Raw genomic sequence first — 27,545 nt, 5'->3', positions numbered from 1 at the left:
TGGTAAGTTTGCCATCTCTATCCCTGACTCGGTAGTGGATCATAACATAAGCAGCATGTCAAACTCTCTGGTGGGTAAATTTATGGGACCATGTCCAAACATTGAGGTTGTTAGGGCCTATGTTAAACGGAAATGGGCTTTGAAAGGTAATGTTGAAATTTTGGCTTTGCCCAAAGGTCTTCTCACCTTTGTTTTTTCATGTGATGAAGACAAAATAAGGATCCTTAGTGGTAGCCCTTGGCTGGTAGGAAAGACAGCTCTGGTCCTCCAGAAATGGCATCCAAATCTAAATATGAGTGATTCTCTTCTGGTGCAAGTCCCAGTTTGGGTTAAGTTACTAGGTCTGCCTCTTGAGTATTGGGCAGAAAGTATTTTCTTAGGTATAGCAAGCTCTTTTGGTGAGATCCTCTCAATAGATCTAGTCACAGCTTCAAGAAGGAGGCTCACTCGTGCCATATTTTGTGTAGGGATCACCCACGATGTAGATATGCTCGAGCAAATAGATATTGTGTCAAAGTTGGGAACTTGGAAACAACAGATTGAATACGAATCCATCCCCTTTGCTTGCTTGCACTGCAAAAAAGCAGGTCATTGGGCTAAACATTGTCCTCTCAAGCCCAAAGGGGAGAATAAGCAAGGCAAAACTATGGTAGAAAGTAAAAAGGCTCCAGAGAAAAAGGTATGGCAAGTCAAAAATTTAGAAAATAAGGAAACTGACCTAGTTGATATCAACTGTTTTGGACCCCTGGGGGAGAATACGGAAGTGGTCTCCTCAGCCTCTGTCTCTAAACATCTACCCCCCCGGGAAGCTCTGAGGAAGGAACGAATGAAAGCAGACAACCCCCTGGGAGGGCAGCTCTGAAGAAAGGAAATAATAGATCAAAATGAATCTTCTAAAGAAAATACCCATATGGTAATTGCTAACACCTTGGTCAGTAAGGAAGCTTCCAATGAAGAGGAACAGAAGGATAAGGATATTAAGGAAGTGGAACAATCTGAAGAAGGGGAGATCACTGGCTCACAAGAAGAAAAGGATGACTCTTCCCCTCTCACAATCAGTTATGATTTGCAAGAGGCCCAGAAATGTGCTATATTGGGTCTGAACCTTTCGGATTCAAATCAAGCCTCTAAAATAGTCAATAGCTCTTCACATGATTCCAGATCACCTAAATGGGGTAATGAAGAGGAAATTTCTAGAATCCTTAGTAATCCTGAAGCTGTTTTTGAGAAAGAAGCTGAATGGAAAATTCCAAAACACAGGAACAAAAAAGGATCCACTCCCTCTACCGCCCAATTAAGGAAGTCTAGTAGAATTGCTCAAGTTGATGTAGGGTATGTCTCCTCATCCCCAAGGCGACCTTCAAACCACAAAGTTAGAGATAAGGAGGCCAGCAAGAACATAGCAGATGGGACTCAAAGGACTCTAAAGGAATTAGGAATTGGTAAGTAATCATGAAGATTGTTTCTTAGAACATTAGGGGACTTAATAAGCCCCACAAGCATGATATTATTAGGAATATGATTAGGGATAGTAAACCTGATATTTTTCTTATTCAAGAAACTAAGATGAGTAGAGATAAGGTTGAAGCTTTGAATTTCTTTAAATCTGGGAGCATCTGTGATGGTAGCTCAGAAGGTGCCTCTAGAGGCATTGCAACAATCTGGAATCTCAATAGTGTTAGAGGTCAAGTTCTTATTCAAGAAAGCAATTTTTCTTGCATTAAATTTGAGCATTTAATAGTTGAAACCTCTTGGGTCCTCACAAACATTTATGCTCCTAACACCTTGAAAGCTAGAAGCAATTTTTGGAAAAAACTTATGGAAATAAGGGACAGCTTCAAGAACCTCAGTTGGCTAGTCATGGGAGACTTCAACACCCTATTGAGAGAGGAGGAAAAATTTGGTGGAAGCCCTCCTTAGTTGGATAGCAGACTGGTCCTCATGGATTTTATAAACACTTAGGCTCTTAATGATGTGGAGATGTAGGGTTTCAATTACACTTGGACTAACAGGAGGGCTGCAAATGACCTTATTCAAGTTCGCCTTGATAGGGCTCTTATTTCTGATGATTGGTACAAACACTACTTCTATTCTCTGTCTTCTCACATTCGTGTTGGGTCTGACCACTATCCCATAACTCTTATTGTTGACCCCATAAACAGGAGAAGGTATTTTCCTTTTAGGTTTGAAAAATATGGACTTTACATCCGGATCTTACCCATAAAATTCAGGAATGGTGGAACATTCAAGTTGAGGGTACTACCACGTATAGAGTTGTGAAGAAACTTAAAAGCATAAAAGATAACATAAGGACTTGGAATAAATCCAACTTTGGGAATATTTTTTAGGCCAAAGGAAAAATTCAAGAAGACCTCAATAAAATATAGGTCCAAATCTAGAAGGATGGATTCTCTACTATGACTATCGTTGAAGAAAAAGAGATCCTCAAAAGATACCATGAAATCATTGCTAAAGAAGAAGCTTTTTGGAAGCAGAGGTCTAGATGTATTTGGCTAAAGGAAGGAGTTAAGAATGCCAGATTCTTCCATATGTCGACAATCAAGCATAAAGTGGCTAATAGGATCAAAAAACTGATGGTGGACAATGTGGAGCTGCTTAAGGAGGAGGAGATAAGAAATGAGGCCAAAAGTTTCTTCTCTGATCTTCTTTGTAGGGATCAAAGCTTGGATGATGATGTTCAAAATTCCTTTCTTTAGAACATTCCTTTCCTTATTGATGAGAAGAAGAATGCTTTCTTAACTTCCATCCCATCGAATTTGGAGATCAGAAATGTTGTCTTTTCTTTTGAAGGCAACAAAGCCCCTGGACCTGATGGCTTCCCTATGTTCTTTTTCCAAGAGTTCTAGGATATTGTTGGGAAATATGTCTCCAGTGAGGTTAAAGAATTTTTTGGGGCTAGAAAACTTCTGAAAGAAATTAATGGCACCTTCATTGCTTTAATCCCCAAATTCAAGGTGCTGACTCCATGGATAAGTTCAGGCCAATCAGTTTATGCAACTCTTTTTATAAGATAATTTCCAAGGTCCTAACCTCCAGACTCTTGAAAGTCCTTCCTTCTTTGATTAGTCATCAGCAAAAAAAATTTTTGCCAGGAAAGAAAATTCTTGATTCCATCATAATTGTCCATGAGAACATCCATTCCCTTGTTGTGGCTAGGAAGCAGTGTTTATTCTCAAGCTTGATCTATCTAAGACCTATGACCGGGTCGATTGGTCTTTCCTCATGAAGTTCCTTTTCGCTTTTGGCTTCTCTAAAAAATGTGTGGACCTCTTCAAGCATCTTATCTCATCTGCCTCCTTTGTTGTTCTTGTTAACGGATCTCCCTCCTCCATCTTTAAAGCCTCCAGAGGATTGAGGTAAGGGGACCCCATTTCCCCTATCCTCTTCAAAATTATGGTTGAATGTTTTGGTAGGTCCATGGAAAGCATGTTGACTAGAGGTATTTTTAAAGGTCTCCAACCCTCCTCTGCAGATCATACGTGCTCCCACCAACAATTTGTGGATGACACCATCATTATGGGGACTCAAGCATTTCGGAAGCCAGAATCCTGAAGGACACCCTTTGCAAGTTTGCATCTGCTTCTGGCCATCTTATCAACTGGGTTAAAAGTGAATTGTTTTTCATCAACACTCCTGAGTGAAGACATCATAAAATCAACAGAATTCTGGAATGTCGGATTGCTGATCTCCCTGCTACCTACCTAGGCCTCCCCCTAGGCATTGCTCCACCTGATTCCTTTGGGAGTTCTTTTGTGGATAAATTTCAAAGAAAGTTTGCTGGTTGGAAAGGTGCTCTCTTAAGTCAAGCTGGCAAGCTACAACTTCTTAAAGCATCCCTTCAAAGTATTCCTATTTATGCCCTCAGCCTCAAAAGAATTCTAGTTAAGTTTGCTAATGCTATTGAAAAAAAAAAATTTAAAAATCTTTGATCTGGGGTAGAGGAAAAGAAAAGAATGGCATTAGTGGCTTGGGACAAGGTTTGTAGAACAAAAAGAAAAGGTGGTTTGGGCCTGAGGAGAATCTAGACCCTCAATGAAGCTCTTTTGTCTAAACAGGTTTGGAGATTGTTCCACTCTGACAGTGAGTGGTGTAAAATTTGGAGAAGTAAGTATCCTCTTTTGTCTTCTTCTCTTTTCTCTTTTATTAATTCTGATTTCAGTATCAATGGGTCTCACATTTGGAATCATGCCTCTAAGTGTAAAGACAACATTGCTAAAGGGGTGAAATGGAGAGTTGGTAATGGTAGGAAAGTTAGATTTTGGGAAGATCCCTGGTTGCTTGATAAGCCTTTGATGGAAACCCTGATTGGGCCCCTTTTGTTGCCCCCTGTAAAAGAGTCTTTGGCTCCTTTGTTGAGGGGTATTGGATAGGTGATAAATGGCAGAACATTGAAGGTATTCACCCTGACCTCATCAATCTCAAGAAACGACTGTCTTCTGCTTGGTTGAACAAAGAGGAAGATACTCTTATTTGGAAATTTGAACCCAAAGGCAATATTATTGTTTCTTCTATGTATGGAGTGCTATCTCCAGCCCCCTCAGAGAACCCCTTCTGGTCTAAAGCCTCGATAAAGGGTCTTATCCCAAAGATCAATATTTTCTACTAGACCATCCTCCAAAACAAAATTTTGACTTTAGACAACCTGAAGGTTAGAGGTTTTATCTTCCCAAATAGGTGTGCTTTATGTCTTGAGGAGGAAGAGTCTGTGGACCATTTGGCAATCCACTGTTCCTTCACCGCTTCAATTTGGGAAAGTTTTCTTAAGAATTTTTGTATGGAATGGGTGTTTCCTAACTCTATCCAAGATTTGTTCCATTCTTGGAGTTATCATTGGTCTAATCCAACTTTGAGATCTTTGTGGCAGCTCTCACTCCCTCACATCCTGTGGGGGATCTGGAAAGAAAGAAACAACTGCATCTTCCAGGATACTTCTCTCACCCAGGCTGTTGTTTTTCAGAAAATTCAAAGGGCTATTGTGGAGAACATTAGGATCATTGGAGAGCCATGCAATCCTGTCAACCCCATGGAAACTCACATACTTAACTCCTGGAATCTGAAGAGTGTTGTTAGTACTGATTCTAAACAAAGCAAGAGACTTGAAGCTAAATGGCACTCTCCCCCTCATGGATGGCTCAAAATCAACTTTGACAGAGCTGCCAAAGGAAATCCTGGCCCAACAAGATGTGGTGCAATTCTTAGAGATGAAAATGGCATTTGTAAGGAAATGATTAATGTTCCTATAGGTTGCCAAACTAACCACATTAAATGCCTAAAAGGTGGAACTGTCCCTATCAATGGATTGAGGGGGATTCTAATAATAGCATTAAATGCCTTAAAGGAATTTCTAAGCCCTCATGGACTATCAACAACATTATAAAGGTTGCTAGAGATCTCATCAACACCTTCGATAAATGTTTTATTTCCCACATTTATCGTGAAGCAAATGACCTTGCTGACTGGGCAGCCAATGTGGCGGTCACTCATAATAATATGGTTACCTGGAAGGGTGAGGAGGGTCTCCTCAATGACGTCAGATCGATCATTTTCATGGATCGATATAACTGCACTCCAAAGATCATAAATGGATAAAATAATGATTGATAGTATTACTTGGAGGGCTATTACTACTTATCATTGTGTCAATACCATTAATGGCAAGATGAATGCCACCTTTTCCCACGCTTTCTGGGTATTTGGGATCGCTTCAAGAAATTTCTTTCCTTTAGCTTTCTGCAACTCTCAATTTTTTGTTTTGAACTGCGAAACTATGGGAGGTAACAGGTGTCGCTATGAGCCCAGTAACTGCAAGGAGTGGAAACAAAAGGAGAAAATTTGGAGCATCTTGCAGAAGGGCAGGTTTACGAAGTATATGGAGAGACTCCATGGGAGGGATGCCAAAATCACTATTTTTTTCTACAAAAATTGGAGGAAGGGCACCCTGAAGATGGGAGATCAAACTATCTCCATTGATGAAGACCTCATTGCTCTGGTAACGGGTCTTCGTAGGGAAGGAAGCAATTTCTACAGGGACAAAAAGCTCAGCAAGGAGGCCATTGAGCAATACCCTGAAACGGCAAAGGAGAAGAAGCGCCTGGTTAAGCTAAGCAAGACCTAATACCCTCCAAAGGAATTTGTTGAGCCTTGGAGGGAGGTTATGTTTTCTATTATGTGATACATTACCTTGGATGGCAAACTCACCAAAGTGTATGGCTATCATTTTGTACTACTCAACCATTTCAGGTATGATGAAAAAGTTAACATACCCTATTTCCTGATTTGTTCAATGAATGCTACTATTAAAGCCCATAGAGAGAACCCTAAGGGAGATACAACCATGCACCAAGGTCTTATGGTTTTAATCTATGACCATTTAAAAGCTAACCAAATTGCTCGCCCCCAGCCTTTTATCTCTGATTCTAAGGAGGAAGGGTCAGATTCTAGTTTTTCTATGGGTGATGAGTCTGAAAGTGATTCAAAAAGTGAGACAGAGGAGAGTCTGGATGACTCTGAAGCTGATCTTGGTAAGAAAAGAAAACAGGTGAGCATTAAGTCACCCTCTTCTAAGGGCAAAAAAAAAAGTAAAGAGAAGGTCTTCCAGATTCACTCCTCCTCCTCCTCGGAGGTCTCTGAGGACTATGAGAAGGATGAATTCCAGTCCCCTCGGAAAAAGAAAACTAAAACTTCCATTCAGAAAAGGAACAAACAGAAAAGGCAATACAATTATGAGTTGGAATTGGAGGATAAAGTGCAGAGAAAGGATCCTGATGTCGACCAAAAATTGGAGGAGGAGATTACAGGGGAAGGTTTCAATCAAAGTGTGTGGGAGAAAAAGCGAGACTAGGTTATCATGCCCTAATCCTACCTTTTGACACACATTACGGAATACGAAAGAGCCTAGAGGTATCACACAATTGGCTACTTCTTTTTGTGAAAGAGAGAGCCATGGGCTACCTATTAGGATTTCTATTCCTTTGTTGTAATTGAAAGGTAAAATTATGCAAGTTCAATTCCTAACCCTAAAATGCAAGTATGAACTAATAACAAGATTGCAGAATTGAACTTAAACAATGGAAAGCTGTAAACACAAGGATAAAACAAGAATACAGATGCGTACCCAGAGTCAAAATCTGACTAAAAATGTTCGGGACGGGGGCGCGGGCGCCACTATCCTGATTCTGTCCTGGAAACTGCACCTAAAACAGTTGTTTTGCACTCTGGAAAACTATCGGAAATGTTGTCTGTCAGGAGGACCAGGGCGCCCAATGCCTCTGTCCCAGGGACCAGGGCGCCCAGTGCCCCTGTCCTGGTCTTTGGCTCTGCAATTTGGTGTGGGGTGTTGTCTCGACTTGCTTTTCCCGGATCTGCAACCTGCGGCGTCGTCCGAGTCCTGAAACCTGCACTTGTATCTGAAAAAGGTGTTTGGGCGGCTATATAGGGTTTTGCCTTAGTCAAACCCCCGCTTCGGTGATTTCCACCTCCACGAATAGCCAAGTTGTATTGTAAAAGTAATGTGTGTGCAGACCTTGTGTGTGTGCAAGATCTAAAATGCAAGTAAGCAAACTAGAGCAACCTAGAAAGTAAACCCTAATTGCTTGTAAATGATAATGTAAATGCTCTAAATCAAGATGCAAAGTGACCTAAAGCATGAATAAATGAGATATTGAAGCTTATGCAAAGACATGAAAACAACATGAAATCATACCCAACCCCCAAGGGAGAGGTACAAGCCAATCTTCCGTCGGTAATCTCCTATTGTTCTTCAATGTCTTCCAAGCCCCAAATGGATGAATGGAATTGATAAATGCTTGATAGAGGGATGTTGAATGTTGTTGAAGTCTTCAAAGATCTGCTCTTTCGCTGCATATGAGGTTCCTGAAAACAAAATTCAGATCCTTTCAAATGAAGAAAGAGATCTCTTATGTATGAAACCCTAGGTCGCAATTTTGTCTTTTGGCCGACCTAGAGATTGAATCTCCCGCCAATTTCTTGGGGTTAAGCTTTATTTTATGATTGGATCGTGCTCCTAAAATTTCGGGAAAAATGTCCGAGACCATGTGCACTCCGGGCGCCATGGTCCTGGCAACTTTTCACCAAATTTTCAGGGCCGTTAGATATGATGGTTTTAGAGAGAATCCCGAAGTTACAGGTGATTTCGAGATGTTTTGACCCCCGAAATCAAGCCCCCAAGTTCAAAATAGGACTTAATTAGGGTTTTTGATTAGATGATGTATTGGAGGAATAAAATGAAAAGGGGCACACTTTAATGAAAGGGCTCGACTTTATGATGTGAAGGATGATGAAATAGGACCTTAGACCTAATTAATTTGATTAATTAAGTGCTAAAGGAGAAATGCAATGCAAAATGTAAAATGCACCAAGGCGGGTGCTAAACTAGGTGTGAAATTGTACCACCCTAGCAAGTGCGTACAATTTACGACGCTACATTTAGCCCCCACTTTAGCGGTCATATGAGTACTACGTGCATATGCAAGCTAAAGTACAGAAAGTAAACATCATTTGAAAAAAGGATATATCCATAAGTTCATCGAACAAAGCCCCCAGCGGTATCTGCAGTACACAGTTAGGAACTGCACCCTACAAAACACATGTTAGATCACAAAATCACCTAATGCTTACTAAGGAAAGTGATGAAATTTGTGAGTAGCTATATGCCCCCCTGTTTCGACTTGCTTATTAGGGAGGTGAAACAGGGTAGCATGTTTACTTACGACAAATTGTGTAAGAGAGTATTGATGAGGGATGTTCACTGAAAAGGCTTCATCAGAGAACTTTTTGGAACATCCCGAGAGTAGGGGAATGAAAATACAATTCCTACGCAACAAACGGTTCGAAAATCGCATCTCCCAAACTCAAGTTATGATGAAATGAGTGATAGAGGAAAATTAGGGTTTTGAAAGTAAATGTAAAGGAATGAAAGTATATACCTTGAAAGTGACATTTGCATTTGTCACTTTGTTGATTTCTGAATATTGTCTATTGCAGCGGAGCCCACATAGCCATCATCATGCCTTCACGACGATCGGAGCGTCCCACGAGGATTGAGATCCTGCAACAGGCCGTGATCGACGACGAGCCACTGGACGAGGTGAGTTGACTAAACGTTGACTTTTGATTTTCTGCATTTGACTTTCTGTGATCGTTTACGGGCCCTCGAATCTGACCGTGGGTCCCACACAGGGTGCCATGGTCCCTTCAGGGCGCCATGGTCCCCTCAGGGCGCCATGGTCCCTGACAGGGCGCCATGGTCCCTTCAGGGCGCCATGGTCCCAATCAGGACTTGGCGAGAGATACCAGGGTTAGCATACGATGTTCGACAGTTTGCATGAATGATTTTGATGATTGAATACTGATTATAGTTATGTTTTTGTGTTGCAGGGTCTCCCATACATGAGAGAGCATACGGCGGGGCAGATTCTTCGCAGTTTGCGAGATCAGATTCCCCGGCTGACTCATGCAAAGAGAGACACATTGTCGATCGTGGGTTTATGGTCTATGATTCTTATGTCGGCCATTCGATTTCATCCCGCGATGCTGATGGCACTCATGGAGCGATGGGATCCTGACACATGCACATTCCAGCTTCCAATAGTGGAGATGACGGTGACACTTGAGGATGTGTACCGCATTCTTCACCTACCAATCAGAGGAGCTACCGTGACATATGCGACTGATCGGTTAGTAGAGGATCATCAAAGGGAGAAGGTATATTGCATAGGGAGAGTCATGCCGAGTGAGACGAGAGGTCGTATCATGGTCAGCTGGCTCTTACATCCTACAGGAGAGGTGCCCCTCATGAGACGTCTTATGATAGCCATCATTGCACTAGCTGTCTGCCCTAATGGGCGAGGTACACACATGCATGGGGGTCTCACATGGTGCATCAGGGCAATGGAGAGACATAGGAGAGTATACGCCTGGGGTCGGAGTATGCTTGCACATCTCTATCATGACCTCGAGGAGTATGTTTTCGGACAGGGTTGCAGCTTGATGACATGCACACTTCTGCAGGTGTGGATATTTGAGCACTTTACATGCACCAGGCCTGTTGGCTATCCGATGAGTGCGGCTAGCGAGCGACCTAGGGTATTTGCTTATCCACTTACCAGCGAGTGGAGATTTGGAGATCTACTGTATTGGAGAGTGACATTTGACAGATTGACAGTTGAGGTGACTGTGTGGAGACCATATCTGCGGATGCACAGATGGGATGGGATGGAGAGACAGTTAGCATGTTTACAGAGGAACCGCCTACTGAGAGGGCGATATCCACACATCATAGTCCCATTCTACTTTGACCGAGTACGGAGGCAGTTTGAGCTAGAGCAGTGTGTTCCAGCCGATGTGCCCATCTACACTCGACACTCACGAGTCCTTCCCAGACCCAGAGTAGTAGCGAGACCTATGATAGATGATATCGAGATCACAGATATAGAGGGGTCCGACCAGGATGTGGTCACTGATTATGCTGCAGATCCCAGGGCACAGCGCAGATATCTCTCATGCTTTATGAGATCATACCCAAGGCCTATCTTTCCACCAGATCACCCGACAGGCCATCCAGGCCCATGGAGACATGGAGACCGAGATGAGGATCAGGGATCCAGGTCGGAGGAGGGAGAGGGTCATGAGGAGGCAGGAGATCTTGATCCACCCACAGGGGATCAGCCTAGTGCCGAGGAAGAGGAGGATGATGACACAGATATAGATGAGGAGAACGAGGATGCAGGTGAGGATGCGGATGAGGATAGAGATGATGAGGATGAGGATGAGGATAGAGATTATGAGGAGGGGTCAGATGTCGCTCCCCACCATTCAGGAGATGATACTATAGCCCTGGATCCTCCTCTTATTCCCCAAAAGGGGGAACATGAGGCGATACGGAGACCTATTTCTAGTACGGGCCAGCCTACACCCATCGTGCACATATTATTTGAGCGTGGGGAGCCTAGTAGTTCCCAGTCACAAATGCTACCATATCACGATCCCTACTGGCGTGAGGGAGATCCAGGTATAGTAGGTTTAAATTGATTGATTGATGTTTTGATGATATAAAATGGTACTAATACATGATCTGTTCTACCGCTATAGCTAATGTGCAGGAGTGGCGTTCTCTGATCCAGCAAGCAGTGACAGATATCTCCACGACGGCGCAGATCCCTAGTTCCTCACAGGTTGCTTATAAACCTCCAGGGAACGCGGGTTGGCATGATGATTTGTTTTCACCATTTCGAGTACAGGTAGAGATATGGAGGGAGAGAGAGCGAGCTCTATCAGAGGACCTTCAGCGGGCATAGCGTGATCTAGCAGCAACTCAGGTCGAGGCTACCTCGTATCGCGCGATCCTTATGGATAGGGATCGTAGGAGTTCCTCTCGGAGCCATGCATGATCTATATCACGGTATACCCCTATGGGTCCACCTGCACGGCCAGATCAGGAGGGAGCTTCTAGTCGTCACTCTCCAGCCACCAGCCCTAAGGATAGGAGATGATCTTATGATGTAGGGTAGGTCACATTTTGGATGTGTAGTGACCTACCTTTGTATATTGATCCACATATATATATATATATATATATATATACATGCTTCTTTGTCTCAAACATGTTATCTTTAATGTCTAAAAACAATGGGTATTTTGATTAAAGTTAATACATTTGGTAGATGTATGTTCTGAATTTAATTTCCATGTGATTGATTTCTCAATGCTCCATGATTAAATTGATACTTGTGTGACTTAATTAAAATATTTAATCAAGTACTACATTGATGATAGGGAAGAAAAATATGTGTTAAGCCTAAGAATCATATAACTAATGTGATTTAATTTGAATTTAAACACAACATGACACGATTCAACTTAACACATAAAGATATTGTATAATATGCCAACATAATGAAAAATGTAAATCTTTTGCAATTTACATAAAATGAATTCAAGACAAACCATAAAGTAAAGAAACACGTTTGTCAGGAACGAAGCAATATAGATTAAACAAAACATCATTTAATTCCATTTGCTCTAACAAAGATATGCTAACATATTATCCAATTTTGAAGAAGTGAGAAAGGAAATAGATGAATGATAAGGAATGAGGAATTAAGCATAGTATCTACGCAAGTGCATAGCGTTTATAGGGTCTTTAAGAGACGTACCATCTACACCCGCTATTTTATAAGCACCTGATCCATAATCTTCAATAACGATATACGGTCCAAGCCAATTAGGACTAAATTTTCCCTTTTCTTTAGGTAAGGCATTCACATTGCGCTGATTCTCATAGAGCACTAAGTCACCCACTGAGAAGGAACGTTGAATAACCTTATCATTATAGCTTCGTTGTAGAGTTTTGTGATAGGCTTGAATATGCTCAAGAGCATTTATACGTTGTTCATCAAGCATCTCAAGCTGTTGAAGTCTTTGTTCTCTATAAGCGTCATCATCTACTATACCTCTGAGAGAAATTCTAAGTGACGGAATCTCTAATTCTAAAGGCATAATAGCATCAGCACCATAAACAAGATTATAAGGTGTAGTTCCGGTAGCAATTCGTACGCTCATTCGGTAGGCCCAAAGAGCATAGATTAGTTGAGTACTCCAATACTTACCATGCTTATTCACAGTTTTACGAAGAATTTGTTCAATTATCTTATTGGATGATTCGGCTTGACCATTTGATTGAGGATAGTATGGTGTAGAAAATCGATGTTTGATATGATACTTCTCGAGGAATTTCTTCACGTCCTTGTTCTTAAATGATGTCCCATTATCAGAGATTATAGTGGAAGGTATCCCAAATCGAGAAATAATGTTTTCTAGAAGAAATCGACAAATCACTTCAGCAGTAGTAGAGCGAAGGGGAACAGCTTCTACCCACTTTGTAAAGTAATCTGTTGCAGTTATAATGAAAGTATGTCCTTGAGATGAAGGAGGGGAGATTTTACCAATAAGATCCATCCCCCATGCAGAGAAAGGCCAAGAAGCTACATGAGAACGAAGTTCTTGGGCAGGAGCATGAATCAAATTATTGTGTTGTTGACATTGATGACATTTCTTAACAAATGAAAAAGAATCCTGCTGCATAGTTTGCCAATAATATCCCATACGAAGCAACCTTTGAACCAAGGATTTGCCTCCAAAATGCCCCCCATAGGCACCTGAATGCGCCTCTTCAAGAGCAATAGGGATTTCCGATTTGTTAAGACAACGAAGGAGAGACCGTTATAACCCCTTCAGTAAAAAACATTAGAAAGAATGATATATCTAGCGGACAGCTTGCGAACTCTAGCCCTAGTGTTCCTATTAGCGGAATCAGGAAAGGTACCATCAGTCAAGTATCTTACAATATGCGAATACCATTCATCTGAATCAATAAAGTCACAACATATCACTAAGCTAGAATCATCTACAATAGCTGGAGAAATAAGGTTGTGAATAACAAATTTAAGATCAACCATAGGGTCCTCTAAAGATATCAAAGAAGCCACACATGCCATTGCGTCCGCATGTCGATTATCTTTTCGAGGAACAGGTTCCATGGTTTAAGAATCAAATTTTTGTAACAAAGAGATAGCAAGGTCTTTATATTGTGATAATTTGTCTTGTTTTTCTTGATATAGTCCTGTTACTTGTCTTATAATCAATTGAGAATCTCCAAAAATATGTATGTGTTTTATATTCAAAGCTAAGGCTGCCTTTATTCCTGCTATAAGAGCCTCATACTCAGCGATGTTATTGGTACATAGGAAATTGAGACGATAAGACAAGGGAATAGACTTCTTTGTAGGAGAAATCAGAACAACACCTGCCCCCGATCCTATATGACACTTAGAGCCATCAAAGTATAACTCCCAAGTTTCATCTTTCTCTGTACAAAGAATGAAGTCGTCAAGAAAAGACTCAAGGTTAGGGAAGGAGAAAGGTGAAGGGGCCTCAGCTAGGTGATCGGTCAACGCTTGCCCTTTAATTGCTCTTTGTGAAACAAATTTAAGGTCAAATTCAGTTAACATCATAACCCACTTAGCTAGGCGTCCTGATAAATCAGTTTTAGAGAAAAGATGCTTCAAAGGATCAAACTTTACCATGACGTGGACTTCTGAATTTAAGAGATAATGTCTCAATTTCTGAGTCGCAAACACCAAGGCCAAGCATTGTCTTTCTATCGCAGAATATCGGGTCTCATAATCGAGTAAGGTACGACTTATATAATAAACTGGACACTCCTTACCATCTTTATCATGTTGTGCCAATAATGCTGCAAGAGCATGAGAGGAAGCAGCTGTATAAAGAAGGAAGGGTTGAGAAGGTTCGGTCGGTCGAAGGATAGGAGGATTAGCCAGATACACTTTTAAATCTTCAAATGCTTGCTGACAATCTTCATTCCATTGAAAAGTGATATTCTTTTTGAGAAGTTGAGTAAAAGGAAAAGTATGATCCGCAAGTTGAGATACAAACCTATGAATAGCTTGAATCTTTCCTTGTAAGCTTTTAAGTTGAGACACATTTCTAGGAGGTGGCATGTTGACAATAGCATCTATTTTCTTAGTGTCCACCTCAATCCCACGATGCGAAACTATGAATCCTAATAGTTTTCCACTATCCACACCAAAAACACATTTTCGGGGATTCAAGCGCATGTGATATTTACGAATTCTTTCAAAGATTTGATGAAGGATTTTAATATGATCTATGCGGAGAATGGATTTGGCCAAAATATCATCAACATAATCCTCTAAAATCTTATGCATATAATCATGAAAGATAAGGGTCATCGCTCGTTGATAAGTTGCACCGGCATTTTTAAGTCCAAAAGGTATCATTATCCAACAAAACGTACCCCAAGGAGTGGTGAAAGCAGTTTTGAATTGATCTTGAGGGTTAATGTAAATTTGATTGTATCCTGAAAAACCATCCATGAAGGATAACAAGGCATGTCCTGCCGTAGAATCAACTATCATGTCAATGTTTGGAAGAGGGAAATCATCTTTTAAAGAAGCCTTATTTAAATCTCGAAAATCGGTGCACATTCTTATTTTATTATCTGGTTTAGCCATAGCGACAATATTTGAAATCCACGGGGAATAATCAATAGGGCGGATAAATCCAGCCTCCAATAACTTTTCAATCTCAGCCTTAACAAGCAGAGCCACCTTAGGATTCATTTTTCGAATTTTTTGTTTCACGGGCTTAGCATCAGGAACTAAGACAATGTTATGAGTAACAATCTTAGGATCTATACCAGGCATGTCAGAGTATGTCCAAGCAAAGATCTCGGGGAATTCATGCAATAAATCTTCATATTGTTTTTGTTCCTCTTCATCCAAACATTTTCCAATTTTAATAACTTTTTCTTCATTGCAAGGATCCATCTTAACATCAGTGGTGTCACTTTTGAGAAGATTACTTTGTTGAGGAGTATCCTTTAACTGAGGGAATTCTTTCACAATCTCATCATTATCAATCTCTTTTCCAAAATAGGCTTCAGTGTTCAAACAATAAGGGAGTCCCCTATTGTGATGATAACGAGGAAGAGTATCATATGCTCCTAAAAACTCAGCTAAAGCATCATCGGTAGGAAAAACATCCAAGGCACAGGCACATGAAGGATCCTCATCAATGTACTCAGGGTGTTGCATTGATAGAGATGTAGAAATAGCATTAACACTAATACATGGTCTCTTAGAAGCTTTAGTGCGCTTGCAGGGATTATAGCCAAGTCCAAAGGCATAATTGTGAAAATTATTCTCTAGAGGAACTTTTATCCCTTGTTCGTGAGCGCCACAACCATTTCCATGATACCCATGCTTAGCAAAAATGCGAAAACCATGACCATAACGATCAGCCATTTCAGAAAGAGAAGGCGGTTTTTCATAAGACAAAGAGTCAAACTCTTCAGAATTAGAGGTGTGAGGAGAAGAAGTTTGAGAAGCGGCCACAAAATTATTGCTCATAGGCTCAGGTAATGTTGATTGATTTTTAGCTTCTTCCTTCTTTTCAACTTTAAGCTCTCTAGAAGGAACCTTATATTCACCTACAAAGGTGGGATTAAAATCAAGGGATCCCCAATCGTCGTCTGCGAGAACCTTCTCAGGATCAAAATGCTTCTTATGTGTAGTTTCAAGTCGAGAAGAGTCTTCTTCAGGAGCTCCAGACTCATCCAAAGAATTTTGATCATCAGAGAGCGGGGATTCATCGATAGGTATCTTGTTTAAAGAGTCATCACTAGACGAGGCCGGCTTAGAAGAACCCCCTTTGGAAGTAGATGTTTGTAAACAAGCTTGGAAATTAGTATCACCTATCAAGGTATATGTCTTATTGTTGTAGATAAACTTAACTTGTCTGTGCAATGTAGAGGGGACAGCTTGCATACTGTGAATCCAAGGTCTCCCTAATAACAAGTTGTATGTTAGATTTCCCGACATAACATGGATAGGAGTAGGCAAAGTAACAGGCCCCACTGTGATGGGTAAGGTGATAGTACCTAATGAAGTTTTAGCCACATTATCAAAGCCTCGAATAGGACGAGAGTCCGGCTCAATTAGGGATGTATCCACATTCATCTTATGCAAAAGATTAATGCTACACACATTAAGACCAGAGCCATTATCTACTAGTGTTCGTCTTATAGCAGTGTCTTTCATGATAACCACAATCATCAAGGGATCATATTGATGTTGAATTTCACTAGTAGGCAACTCATCTTGGGTAAACACAATTTGAGCTTTAGGATTCATTACAGAGTTAACCAAAGATGCTATATTACTGGATGTATTCGGTGGAGGAACATTCAAATCTTTCAAGGCATCATGTAACATTCCATGATGAGCGGAAGAATTTTGAATCAAATCCCAAAGGGATATCTTAGCAGGGGTAGCTTTAAGTTGTTCTATGAGATCATATTCCTTACTAAGAACTTGTGAAATACGTGGAGCTTGCGGAAGAATTGGTTGAGGATTCGGAAGAGAAACTGGAATAACAGGAGGAGGACTAGGCTGCCTATTATTTCTGGTATGATAAGTATGGGCAACCGCATGATAACTCTCTCTAGTTATTTGTTTGGCATAACTATAAGGACTTATAGGTTTTCTTCCTTGCACAGTGATGATTGGTTTATTCGGAGTACGAAAAGAATCATGATCATACCCTCCTTGGACAGTAAGGAGAGGTGATTTAGGAACTTGAAAGGTGGGAGAAGGATAAGCACCTTGGACTTCAAAGAGAGGCTTATTATGCCCATTCAGGTTTATCATGTTAACCAATTTAGAAGTCTTGTTCTTGTTTAAAGATTTCGATAAAGCCACAAAGTCATCAAGAGCATCATCCAACAAGTATAATCATAACTATCAAAAGGTTTATCTTTTGGTTCAAAAGGAGATATCTCTTCATAGAGGGGATTGTTGAAAACAACCATGTTACTAGATTTAGTGGCAGAGTTGATAGGAATGTACCCTTGAGAGGAATCATTCAACTTATCTTTCTCATCACAACGAAATGGCATACTAACAAGGTTTATGAGTTTTTGGTAAAATGAAGGTTTGGCATCTTTAGGGTTCAAAAACTCATCTAAAGCTTCATCTAATTCATCTTGGCTATATTCATAATAATCATCATAAGCATGAACATTTTGCAAATAAAAGTCTGACATTTTGAAATAAAAGTTGCATGAAAATTAACACACAATGCAAAGAAACACACTCTTTTTTTTTTTTTTTTTTTAATGAAAATGAAATGAAAACACACTAAATCTAGATCTAGATCTAACAAATGCAATGCAAGAGGAAGCAATGATAGATTCACGTCGGCTTCACCAAAATGTGTGGGAGAAAAAGCGAGACTAGGTTATCATGCCCTAATCCTACCTTTTGACACACATTACGGAATACAAAAGAGCCTAGAGGTATCACACAATTGGCTACTTCTTTTTGTGAAAGAGAGAGCCACGGGCTACCTATTAGGATTTCTATTCCTTTGTTGTAATTGAAAGGTAAAATTATGCAAGTTCAATTCCTAACCCTAAAATGCAAGTATGAACTAATAACAAGATTGCAGAATTGAACTTAAACAATGGAAAGTTGTAAACACAAGGATAAAACAAGAATGCAGATGCGTACCCGAAGTCAAAATCTGACTGAAAATGTTCGGGATGGGGGGCGCGGGCGCCACTGTCCTGATTCTGTCCCGAAAACTGCACCTGAAACTACTGTTTTGCACTCTGGAAAACTGTCGGAAATGTTGTCTGTCAGGAGGACCAGGGCGCCCAGCGCCTCTGTCCCAGGGACCAGGGCGCCCAGCGCCCCTGTCCTGGTCTTTGGCTCTGCAATTTGGTGTGGGGTGCTGTCTCGACCTGCTTTTCCCGGATCTGCAACCTGCGGCGTTGTCCGAGTCTCGAAACCTGCACTTGTATCTGAAAAAGGTGTTTGGGCGGCTATATAGGGTTTTGCCTTAGTCAAACCCCTGCTTCGGTGATTTCCACCTCCACGAATAGCCAAGTTGTATTGTAAAAGTAATGTGTGTGCAAACCTTGTGTGTGTGCAAGATCTAAAATGCAAGTAAGCAAACTAGAGCAACCTAGAAAGTAAACCCTAATTGCTTGTAAATGATAATGTAAATGCTCTAAATCAAGATGCAAAGTGATCTAAAGCATGAATAAATGAGATATTGAAGCTTATGCAAAGACATGAAAACAACATGAAATCATACCCAATCCCCAAGGGAGAGGTACAAGCCAATCTTCAGTCGGTAATCTCCTATTGTTCTTCAATGTCTTCCAAGCCCCAAATGGATGAATGGAATTGATAAATGCTTGATAGAGGGATGTTGAATGTTGTTGAAGTCTTCAAAGATCTTCTCTTTCGCTGCATATGAGGTTCCTGAAAATAAAATTCGGATCCTTTCAAATGAAGAAAGAGAGCTCTTATGTATGAAACCCTAGGTCGCAATTTCGTCTTTTGGCCGACCTAGAGATTGAATCTCCCGCCAATTTCTTGGGGTTAAGCTTTATTTTATGATTGGATCGTGCTCCTAAAATTTTGGAAAAAATGTCCGAGACCATGTGCACTCCGGGCGCCATGGTCCCGGCAACTTTTCACCAAATTTTCAGGGCCATCAAATATGATGATTTTAGAGAGAATCTCGAAGTTACAGGTGATTTCGAGATGTTTTGACCCCCGAAATCAAGCCCCCAAGTTCAAAATAGGACTTAATTAGGGTTTTTGATTAGATGATGTATTGGAGGAATAAAATGAAAAGGGGCACACTTTAATGAAAGGGCCCGACTTTATGATTTGAAGGATGATGAAATAGGACCTTAGACCTAATTAATTTGATTAATTAAGTGCTAAAGGAGAAATGCAATGCAAAATGTAAAATGCACCAAGGCGGGTGCTAAACTAGGTGTGAAATTGTACCACCCTAGCAAGTGTGTACAATTTACGATGCTACACAAAGGTTTGGTGGAAATCCCGAACAGATCACTAGTGGAGATGTTCCCAATAATGAACATGCCAATGCTAGTGAGAAAAGCCCCCTTCAACTCCTCCTATCGAGGGTTTGAAAGGGTTTGTGGACACCCTCGACTGGTTAATTAACAGTCACAAGAAAGTTGTGGAGGATAATAAGTTGAGCCACAGGGTTCAAATTCTGGAGACAATCAGTACTGGTGAAGGTAAATCTATGGTTGAATATGTTGATGACTTGGGTAAAATTGTTGCCAGAGCTAAAGAGATTAGAGATGCCTTCAAGCCAAGGTTTGAGAAAGTGGATAAGGCCCTGGAAGAGATAAAAACCAATGACAATGCTACGGACCAAAGAATGGCGGAAACTGACAACAAATTCGACAAAATTGAAAAATACCTCAAAAGCATTGCTGAACAAAGCCATAGCATTCTGAAGGCCTCAACTGACAACACCAAAATTCTTCTCAGCAAGATGGAGAACGAGAAGGATTCCCTGGAGCTGGAACCTGACATGGAAGGTATGGGAGAGGTGCAAGGACCTAGAACAAGGACCAGAGGCAAAAAGAAGGAGAAAAAGCCAAACAAGGAAATTGAAGAACTCAAAGTTGCTTCGGCAAACTATGACCTGTCGGTCACTAAGGCGGATGATCTTCTTAAGTCTTTGTAGTTGTTGTTTGTTGTTCCTTTCTTTTGTTGTCCGTTCGGTTTACTGGCCTTCTTGCTAGTCTTTTGTATGTTGTTTTAATGCGGGTCTGATTGCTCTATGCTGAATTATCTTATGCTCCTTTGTTAAAGGTTTCGAGTCCTTAAAACCTGTTTTTCATATTAATCAGAACATATAAAAATTAAAAATTAAAAGGTTGGAAATTATGATTGCTTCTCTTTTAATAAAAAAATAATAAAGAAAATTATTCTTATAAATCATGAAAAAAGATCTCTCTTATGTTTATAATGATAAAAAAATCATTTAATATTGTTTATCTTTATATTTGTATTCGTATGAATTGTATCTTCCCTAGATAAGTTTTTGAACCTTGAAATTGTTAATATCTTTAGGAAGGGTAGATTACTTAGAAGATAATATTTCTTTGTATTAAGGGATGTTTTTTATCAATAAGCAATGTTAACTAGGGCGTCGACCCTTCAACATAGACAGAGTATCAACAACACATTAACAACAAAAACCTATCTAACCTTCAACAACCCAAACCCAACTCAAGGAGGAGTAGGGACACCCAAACCTTGACAAGGAGGGGTCTGGGAGGGTAGGGAGAACTTCCCCTTTCGCCTGCGACAAACAACAGTCCAAGCGATACTTTCATTGGGACCATCAAAGGAATGATTAAGCGGTAAGGACCCCTCTTGGATACCATCAATAGAGTCAAGAGAGTGTGGTTGTCAGGAAGGAGTCGACTATTGCAAAACAACAAGGGGTTGTTGTGGAACAATAGCAAGTTGTTGCAAAGAAGCAACATCAGGAGTAGAACCAATAGGTGCAGAATGGAGCTACGAGTCAAAGGTGATAGGAGTTGAATCCAAATCAAGAGCAACGGGAGTTGAATCCTCATGGACAACAACAGGAGCATTATCGGTGGAGGGTGGCTCATCAGTAGAGTCAATAGCATAGATAGTTAGGTGATCCAAGGTGGCATCCTTCCACCAAGTAGTCGCACCCTTGTGACATGGGAGGGAGAAATCCACAATATTAAGGGATGTTAATCTTCTCTAAGGAATAATTTCAAGACTGGGAAAGAAAATTAGTCTTAAGAATTCTAGGAAGAATGGTAGTAATGGACTTATTCCTTTATCAATATTAAGAATGCACATGCGAAAACTAGGTATTTTTAGGGTTAGCACCTATTTTATTAATCTTGAAACCACAAAGAGAAGATTAGCTTGGGTAAAGGTGTGAAGGCTTAGACTCTTATTAATGAATTTGGTTTTGTTTATTAGCAACTTTTAAGGTATCATTACATTATCTTATTTAGAAGGTTCTTCTTATGAATTAATTAAATGGATGATATTTCTGATTATAGCTAACTTTTTGTTATGACTAGTGCTTAAAATATCATATTTAAACTTTAGAATGTACCTTGACGAGGTGATGAACATTTATGACATTTAAACATTTTTACCAACACATGACTTTGTTGTTTTGATCATCTCCAATCAAGAATAACTGTGAATGATAAACATGTGTAATAGTGTTAGAGTTCATGATTATATTCAATTGTCAAGATGTATGCATAATTGTATTCTTGTGATTTATTTGTAAATACATGTTATGTTTTCCTTTTGGAATAAATGTGATTGAGATGGAAATAAGATCTCAAAATGATTTTAAATACTTAAAGCAAAAATTGTTGCTTATGTATCCATATGTATGTTATATGCATCTTGTGTGCCCATGATATCATTACATTAGTGTTAGAATGTAGATATATCATGTTGCACAAATTCCATTAATCCTGCAAATTTGTTTTGCTAGTCTTCCTCGTGTTGGATCAGGTATTCTTCATGTCAAGAAGAATTCAAGGGAACTGTAAATACTTCATGGTAGGGTGGATAAGCACTCTAACAATGTTATCTCTTGCGGTATGCTCGAGGGAGACAATGGCAAGAGTTCCTATCATGGTGGTCTTTATGATTTGTTCTTTATGTAGTTATTGTATTGGACCTTGTGGTCTATTGTGAAAGAATATGTTTCCTTATGTTTAGCCTTGTTGTTGGCTTGTGTACTCTAACTTTATGTTGAAATGTAATTTCATATCTCTAATTTTGAATATTGAACACGTGGCAATAATGAATGCTTGATTGTGTGTATTTTGCAAATTATGTTAATTGGATTAAATATGGTGGTCCTTACAATAAAAGGTAAACCTATCAAGTCAAGCTGCCTAAAGGAATACATATCACCCATTTTCAGCATAGGTATTTGAACCCTTATGTTAAGGGTAGAGTGATAAAGATAGGTAAAGTGTGGAAGCCTTGGTGCAAAAAGTATTAACTGGAGATATGAGATGCCAAAAAGAATTGCAAAATGGTTATGTTGGACACCAAGACTAAGAAGACATGCACAAAGGAGTAAAAGAGTATTTGGTAAAATGGAAGGGGCATAAAGCAAAAGATGCAACGTGGATCAATGCATCAAAGTCCACACAATACAACAAGATTAATGATATCACCTTGACCATGACCACGTCTTATCTAGGAAGAATAATGCAAGACATCATAACCACAAAGACATTCAAGAGAAAAGTTAGCATGAAGGGTGCAAGTATAGGTTGAGGGCTAATGCCTTTAAAAAGAGTTGGTGCCCTATTTTGAAATAAGGCATTTCATGCAAAAGCCAAGTAGGTAAATTTAAATAGAGGGGCAACTTCATTAATTGTAATAAATGCAATCTTAGTGTTGAATGAAGATTTTGTTAGAAATGGAGATATTCTCATTATTATTCCCTATGACCGTGATTTGATTCTTATAAGGAATTATATGGATTTATTACCAAAACAAAGTAGTTAGCCTCATAGTTCAAGATGACATATTCAAAGTTTCTTTGCCACTATTTGGCTTTTTTTATTAGGTAAGAATAGGACAATTTTGGTCTATGCCAATCAAAGTGTCAAACAATTGTTAACAAGATTCATTATGGAGGACACAAGTTGTCAAAACTTCATGTGATCTTGGTATTGAGTTGAAAATATAATATAGACAAAGGAGGTGGATCCTACAAAATATAAATCCTCATGGCAATTTGTTCTATCTTACACAAATGGCCTAATATCTCTTTTGTTATTCAATTGGTGACTAGTTCATGAAAACACCACAAAGTAATTAGATGAAATTTGTAAGGTACATCTTCATATGTATGAAGGGGGCTCTTGATTTTTGCTTTGAGTTCAAGCGAGTAAGTCAATGCATTCAACATCGCTACATAATTTCACATTGAGTAGGAGATCCCAATGACAAAAGGTCTACTTTGAATTATGTCTACATGATGGAATATTTGTTAATCTCATGATCTTTCAAAAACCAAAATAGTGTTTTAGAATCAACAACAAAGGAAAATTGCATTGAACTTGCTCAAATGCCTAATAATGTACCATGTTTATACAAGATGCGTGTCCCTTGTATGTGCCAAAAGAAACATTAATGATTCTTTGTGACAATAAAAATGTTATTCAAGTTGCCAAGAATCTTATCTTTCATATGAATACTAAACCTATCAAAAGCACATACCACAAGCTTCATGAACTATTGAATATTCAACATATTTCAATAAACTATGTTGGGACAAAAGACCAAGTAGTAAATCTTCACCAGATCATTGATGGAGTAAGTTCATCAAGTTTTAGGGCCAATTGTGTCTCAAAGATCTTTTCATTAAGGGGGGGATTGTCATCATGAAATTCTCTTACTTGTATATGTATAGTATTTGTAGTACACTTAATAAGTGTTGTAAATACCTTAACATTACAAGGAAATGTTGAAACATTAATGCTACATTATGAATATTTATCAAATGTCACTTTGTGTATTACTGTACAATGAGTTTACATTTGAGTGTAGATTTATCCATGTATTATACATTATAAGCCATTGGTCAAGTGACACTACATCTTAGAGGTTGTGGAAGTCGTAATATGTTATGTGCTGAGCAATAATGTAAAGAAACACAATGTACCCATTTGAAATTGTCTTCTATTCGATATCCTATCCTTTAACCATTAAGAATTCTAATCTTATATGTTATGTGTTTTTCAAACATTTACATGTCACTTGATCTAACGATAAATGAGAAAGATGGCATCACAAAAACAAGTCCAATACACATTTAGATTAACATATTGAAGATTGACACATACAATCTTCTACATTAGATGAAACAACCAACAACTAATGGATGATTTATATTATCAATTACCTAGCAATCTTCTTTAAGACACCTTAGATTTCTACAACCTTCACTTAATAATTTACTCTATTGACTATTGTATGAGTGTTTTTGCACTATAATTATAGGTAGAAGTGAGCATATGAAATGAAAATAATACTCCTCAACTTTATTAGCATTACAATTATTATAAATTCACTTATTCCAAGATATTTTTCAATTAGTCGAACTCCTAAATTTCTTAAAAAATCATAATCATTAATTTTTTTTTTAATACTATTTATTTTATTCTTTCAATTCATTACATCAGAAAAAAAATCTTTAATAAATCAAATTATTATTATTTTATATTAAGTAGTTTTATTAAATAAATTAACTTCATTTCAATTCTTTTCCTCTTTCAATAAAAAGAGAAGCCAATATTCTCAAGCATTACTCCAAGCCTTAGCATTATTATTAACTTGAAAGAGGTTGTTTGTGATTGCGAAAGGTTTTGAGGCTGATCTAAATTTGGACAGCCACGCAACATGATAATTACTGCTAATTAATTTATTATACAAACGTAAAAAAAAATTTAACCTAGTAAATTTTGTCCCTAGCAAAATCAAGATTTCTCCATTTAAGAAAATCCATGAATTTGGATGAAATTCATTGTCATCCCTCGATATTTTTCGAAACATCTCAGTGGGACGTAGATGTTTCAAACTCTGTTTTATCATTCATAAGGCGGGATTAGACGCGACACCACTGTCATGCGCAAACCATGAGCAATTTGAAAAAAGCCTAATAGAGTTGTATAACTGAACAGGCCTAAAATGCTCTAGTTGAGTCAAGGCACGAAATTCTTTAATTGAGTCGAAGAACATTCACTAATCTTCTATCATGCAATTCTTGTTCATAGATTAGGAATTTTACATAGATACACAGAATTCCCAAAATAGGGGAATGGGGTACAGAAGGATTAAGGATCTTAATTAGTAGAGCGTGCGTGGATGGCAGCTGGCAGAGCCCTTAAAAACACCAAGTCCTCACTATTTCAATATTCCTAATCAAATTTTCGTGACCTCACTACTTATATTTCTTATCAAATTTTCATCCTTCCGAGAATTAACAGTGAAGCTGAAGAATCTGACCAGTCTAAACGATGCACAAGTAATAAGGAGTTAAAAAAAGTGATAAGAATCCACGTAATCTCTCGAGTAAACTACCATGGTTCCCATCACAGCCGATCAGTTTTCAGCCATAGCACAAGCATGGGACAAAACTGAACCTCGATAATTTTAAAGAAGGAAAGCATTCAAAACAAGAAAATAAAGCTCATACTGGATGAGGGGTTCCATGCCTTGAAAAGCCATCAGTTGGTTGAGGTACAGATGAAAATAACGAAGATTCCTCTCCTTAGTACTTGTCTATATTAAACTTTATTTGTCTATGCTAAACTTGTTGGCTGTGAAGTCCAATGGTCTCGGACCTTTCAACTTCTTTATCTTTTCCCTCTCCCAGTTGTCTCTTCATTTTTTCTTAAGAGACTTTCCAAACTAAGTGGATAATATAATATGCATCAGTATGCTGCTGTAACTAAGAAAGAGAAACAGTGTTAATAAAACAAAAATTACCCTGATTTTCCCATTGGATGTACCACACAACTTTGTGTATCGTGTGTTCTCTGTGCAATTATTTGTTTACTTGAATTCTGAATTTGTTTACTTGTTGATCTGCTCTTGATTATCAACAAAACCAACTAAAGTAACTTTATCTTTCAAACGATTTGCATACCCATATTGGCAAATAAAAAAAATATCCGGAATTTAAAGACCAAATTGAAGACCTTGTTCGAGCGCAGTGGGAGCCCCCTTATTACTCACAGGAAAATGCATGACCTCATTAAATTTCAAAAAAAATGAAGAGATATATGGTTCAGAATAGAACCTTAAATCTAAAGGTATCCATTAACCCTGAGATTTATTTAATGTAAGAATGTGTTAATAACTATTCTATAATGTATTATTTCGTTTGACAGGTAATAATAAACACACCGCCTAGAAAAATGACATGGACTAGCACCACAAGTTGCCTAGTTAATCTTCTCTGCCAAGAAGGAACATTTAATTGTACAGTAATTTTTTACTCTTTTCAATATGATTGTCAAAACTCATCACATGGTACACAATTACTCCAGACACTTCAATACACCCTTTTGGGATGCAATGGGTATCGTATAAGAAACGAAACGATAAAAGAAAGCATATCTGATTAGTGACAAGCCTCGCGTGGCAACCACCTCCAAAAAGGTTGGCGTCAATAAATATAGGAATGGGACATGGGAAATAAGTAGTTTACTAACCTTGATTTATTACTCATCAATATCCTATATCCATTGTCTCATATTCGTCTCACTACCTCAAAATTTCAAATGCTAATATTAATGAAATCATGCTATTTTCAAAAGTCTTGACCTAAACAATTCACAAAGCTCCTAAACAATTGGGAACCAAGCATCAACAATTTAATCATTTCACCACCAAAAATAAAACACTTAAGAATTGCTCCTTAATCAATTAACCCTTAGTTACCAGACTTGATGGGTACTTAGCAGACTCAATTGTGAATCTCAGCAAGTTTCAGCTAAACTCACTGACACTGACGGACTCATTGGGGCTCATGAGTCCCAAAGGTCAAATTTGGGTGCACAAAAACCTCAAAGTCAAAAGAAATGAAATTACCAACTCTAGATAGTCAAATTCAGGACCTATTACTGCTCTATGGCTTCGGCAGCATTTTTAGAAGAGTTTGGAATATGAACTCTTAGAGCTTAGTTCAAAGTGATAAAAGTATGAAAAATGGCATACTCATTGAAAGTTGGTGTAGTTTTGAAGGCCTTAATTTAGGCTTGGTGGTGAAGACTCTGTCCCCCAACTCTTCCCTGTCTCATGAGAAGGAGCACAGCCAAGGTGCTGCCCCTCAACCCTACTCTGGGCTCTATTCCTAGAACCCCCACGAGGGTGGCTACCTCTCAACAGTAATGAGGGCTGCCACCCCAGAACCCCTATTCTAGCCTTAAAAAGAAAAAGAAAAAATTCACTCTGGGCAATGCAAGATGGAAAAGCAACAGTTATTAATTCCTTCAAAGCTTTTCCCAGTTAAATCTCAAGTAATTT

The 27,545-nt window shown here is 38.9% G+C and overlaps 1 protein-coding gene across 1 annotated transcript; it reads left to right on the top strand.

Moving 5' to 3' along the window:
• The first annotated feature begins 910 nt into the window (after nucleotides 1-910).
• LOC131063057 (uncharacterized) lies at nucleotides 911-26,430 on the top strand. Its single transcript, XM_057996832.1, has 5 exons — nucleotides 911-1,175; nucleotides 6,399-6,559; nucleotides 6,677-6,824; nucleotides 19,703-20,011; nucleotides 26,408-26,430. Exons 1-5 carry the CDS (start codon nucleotides 911-913, stop codon nucleotides 26,428-26,430), a joined length of 906 nt encoding a protein of 301 aa, XP_057852815.1.
• Nucleotides 26,431-27,545: the final 1,115 nt, after the last annotated feature.

The sequence above is a fragment of the Cryptomeria japonica genome, chromosome 11 (genome assembly GCF_030272615.1).
Source record: "Cryptomeria japonica chromosome 11, Sugi_1.0, whole genome shotgun sequence".
Taxonomy (NCBI): Eukaryota; Viridiplantae; Streptophyta; class Pinopsida; order Cupressales; family Cupressaceae; genus Cryptomeria; species Cryptomeria japonica.
This window is presented reverse-complemented; position numbering and strand designations above follow the sequence as displayed.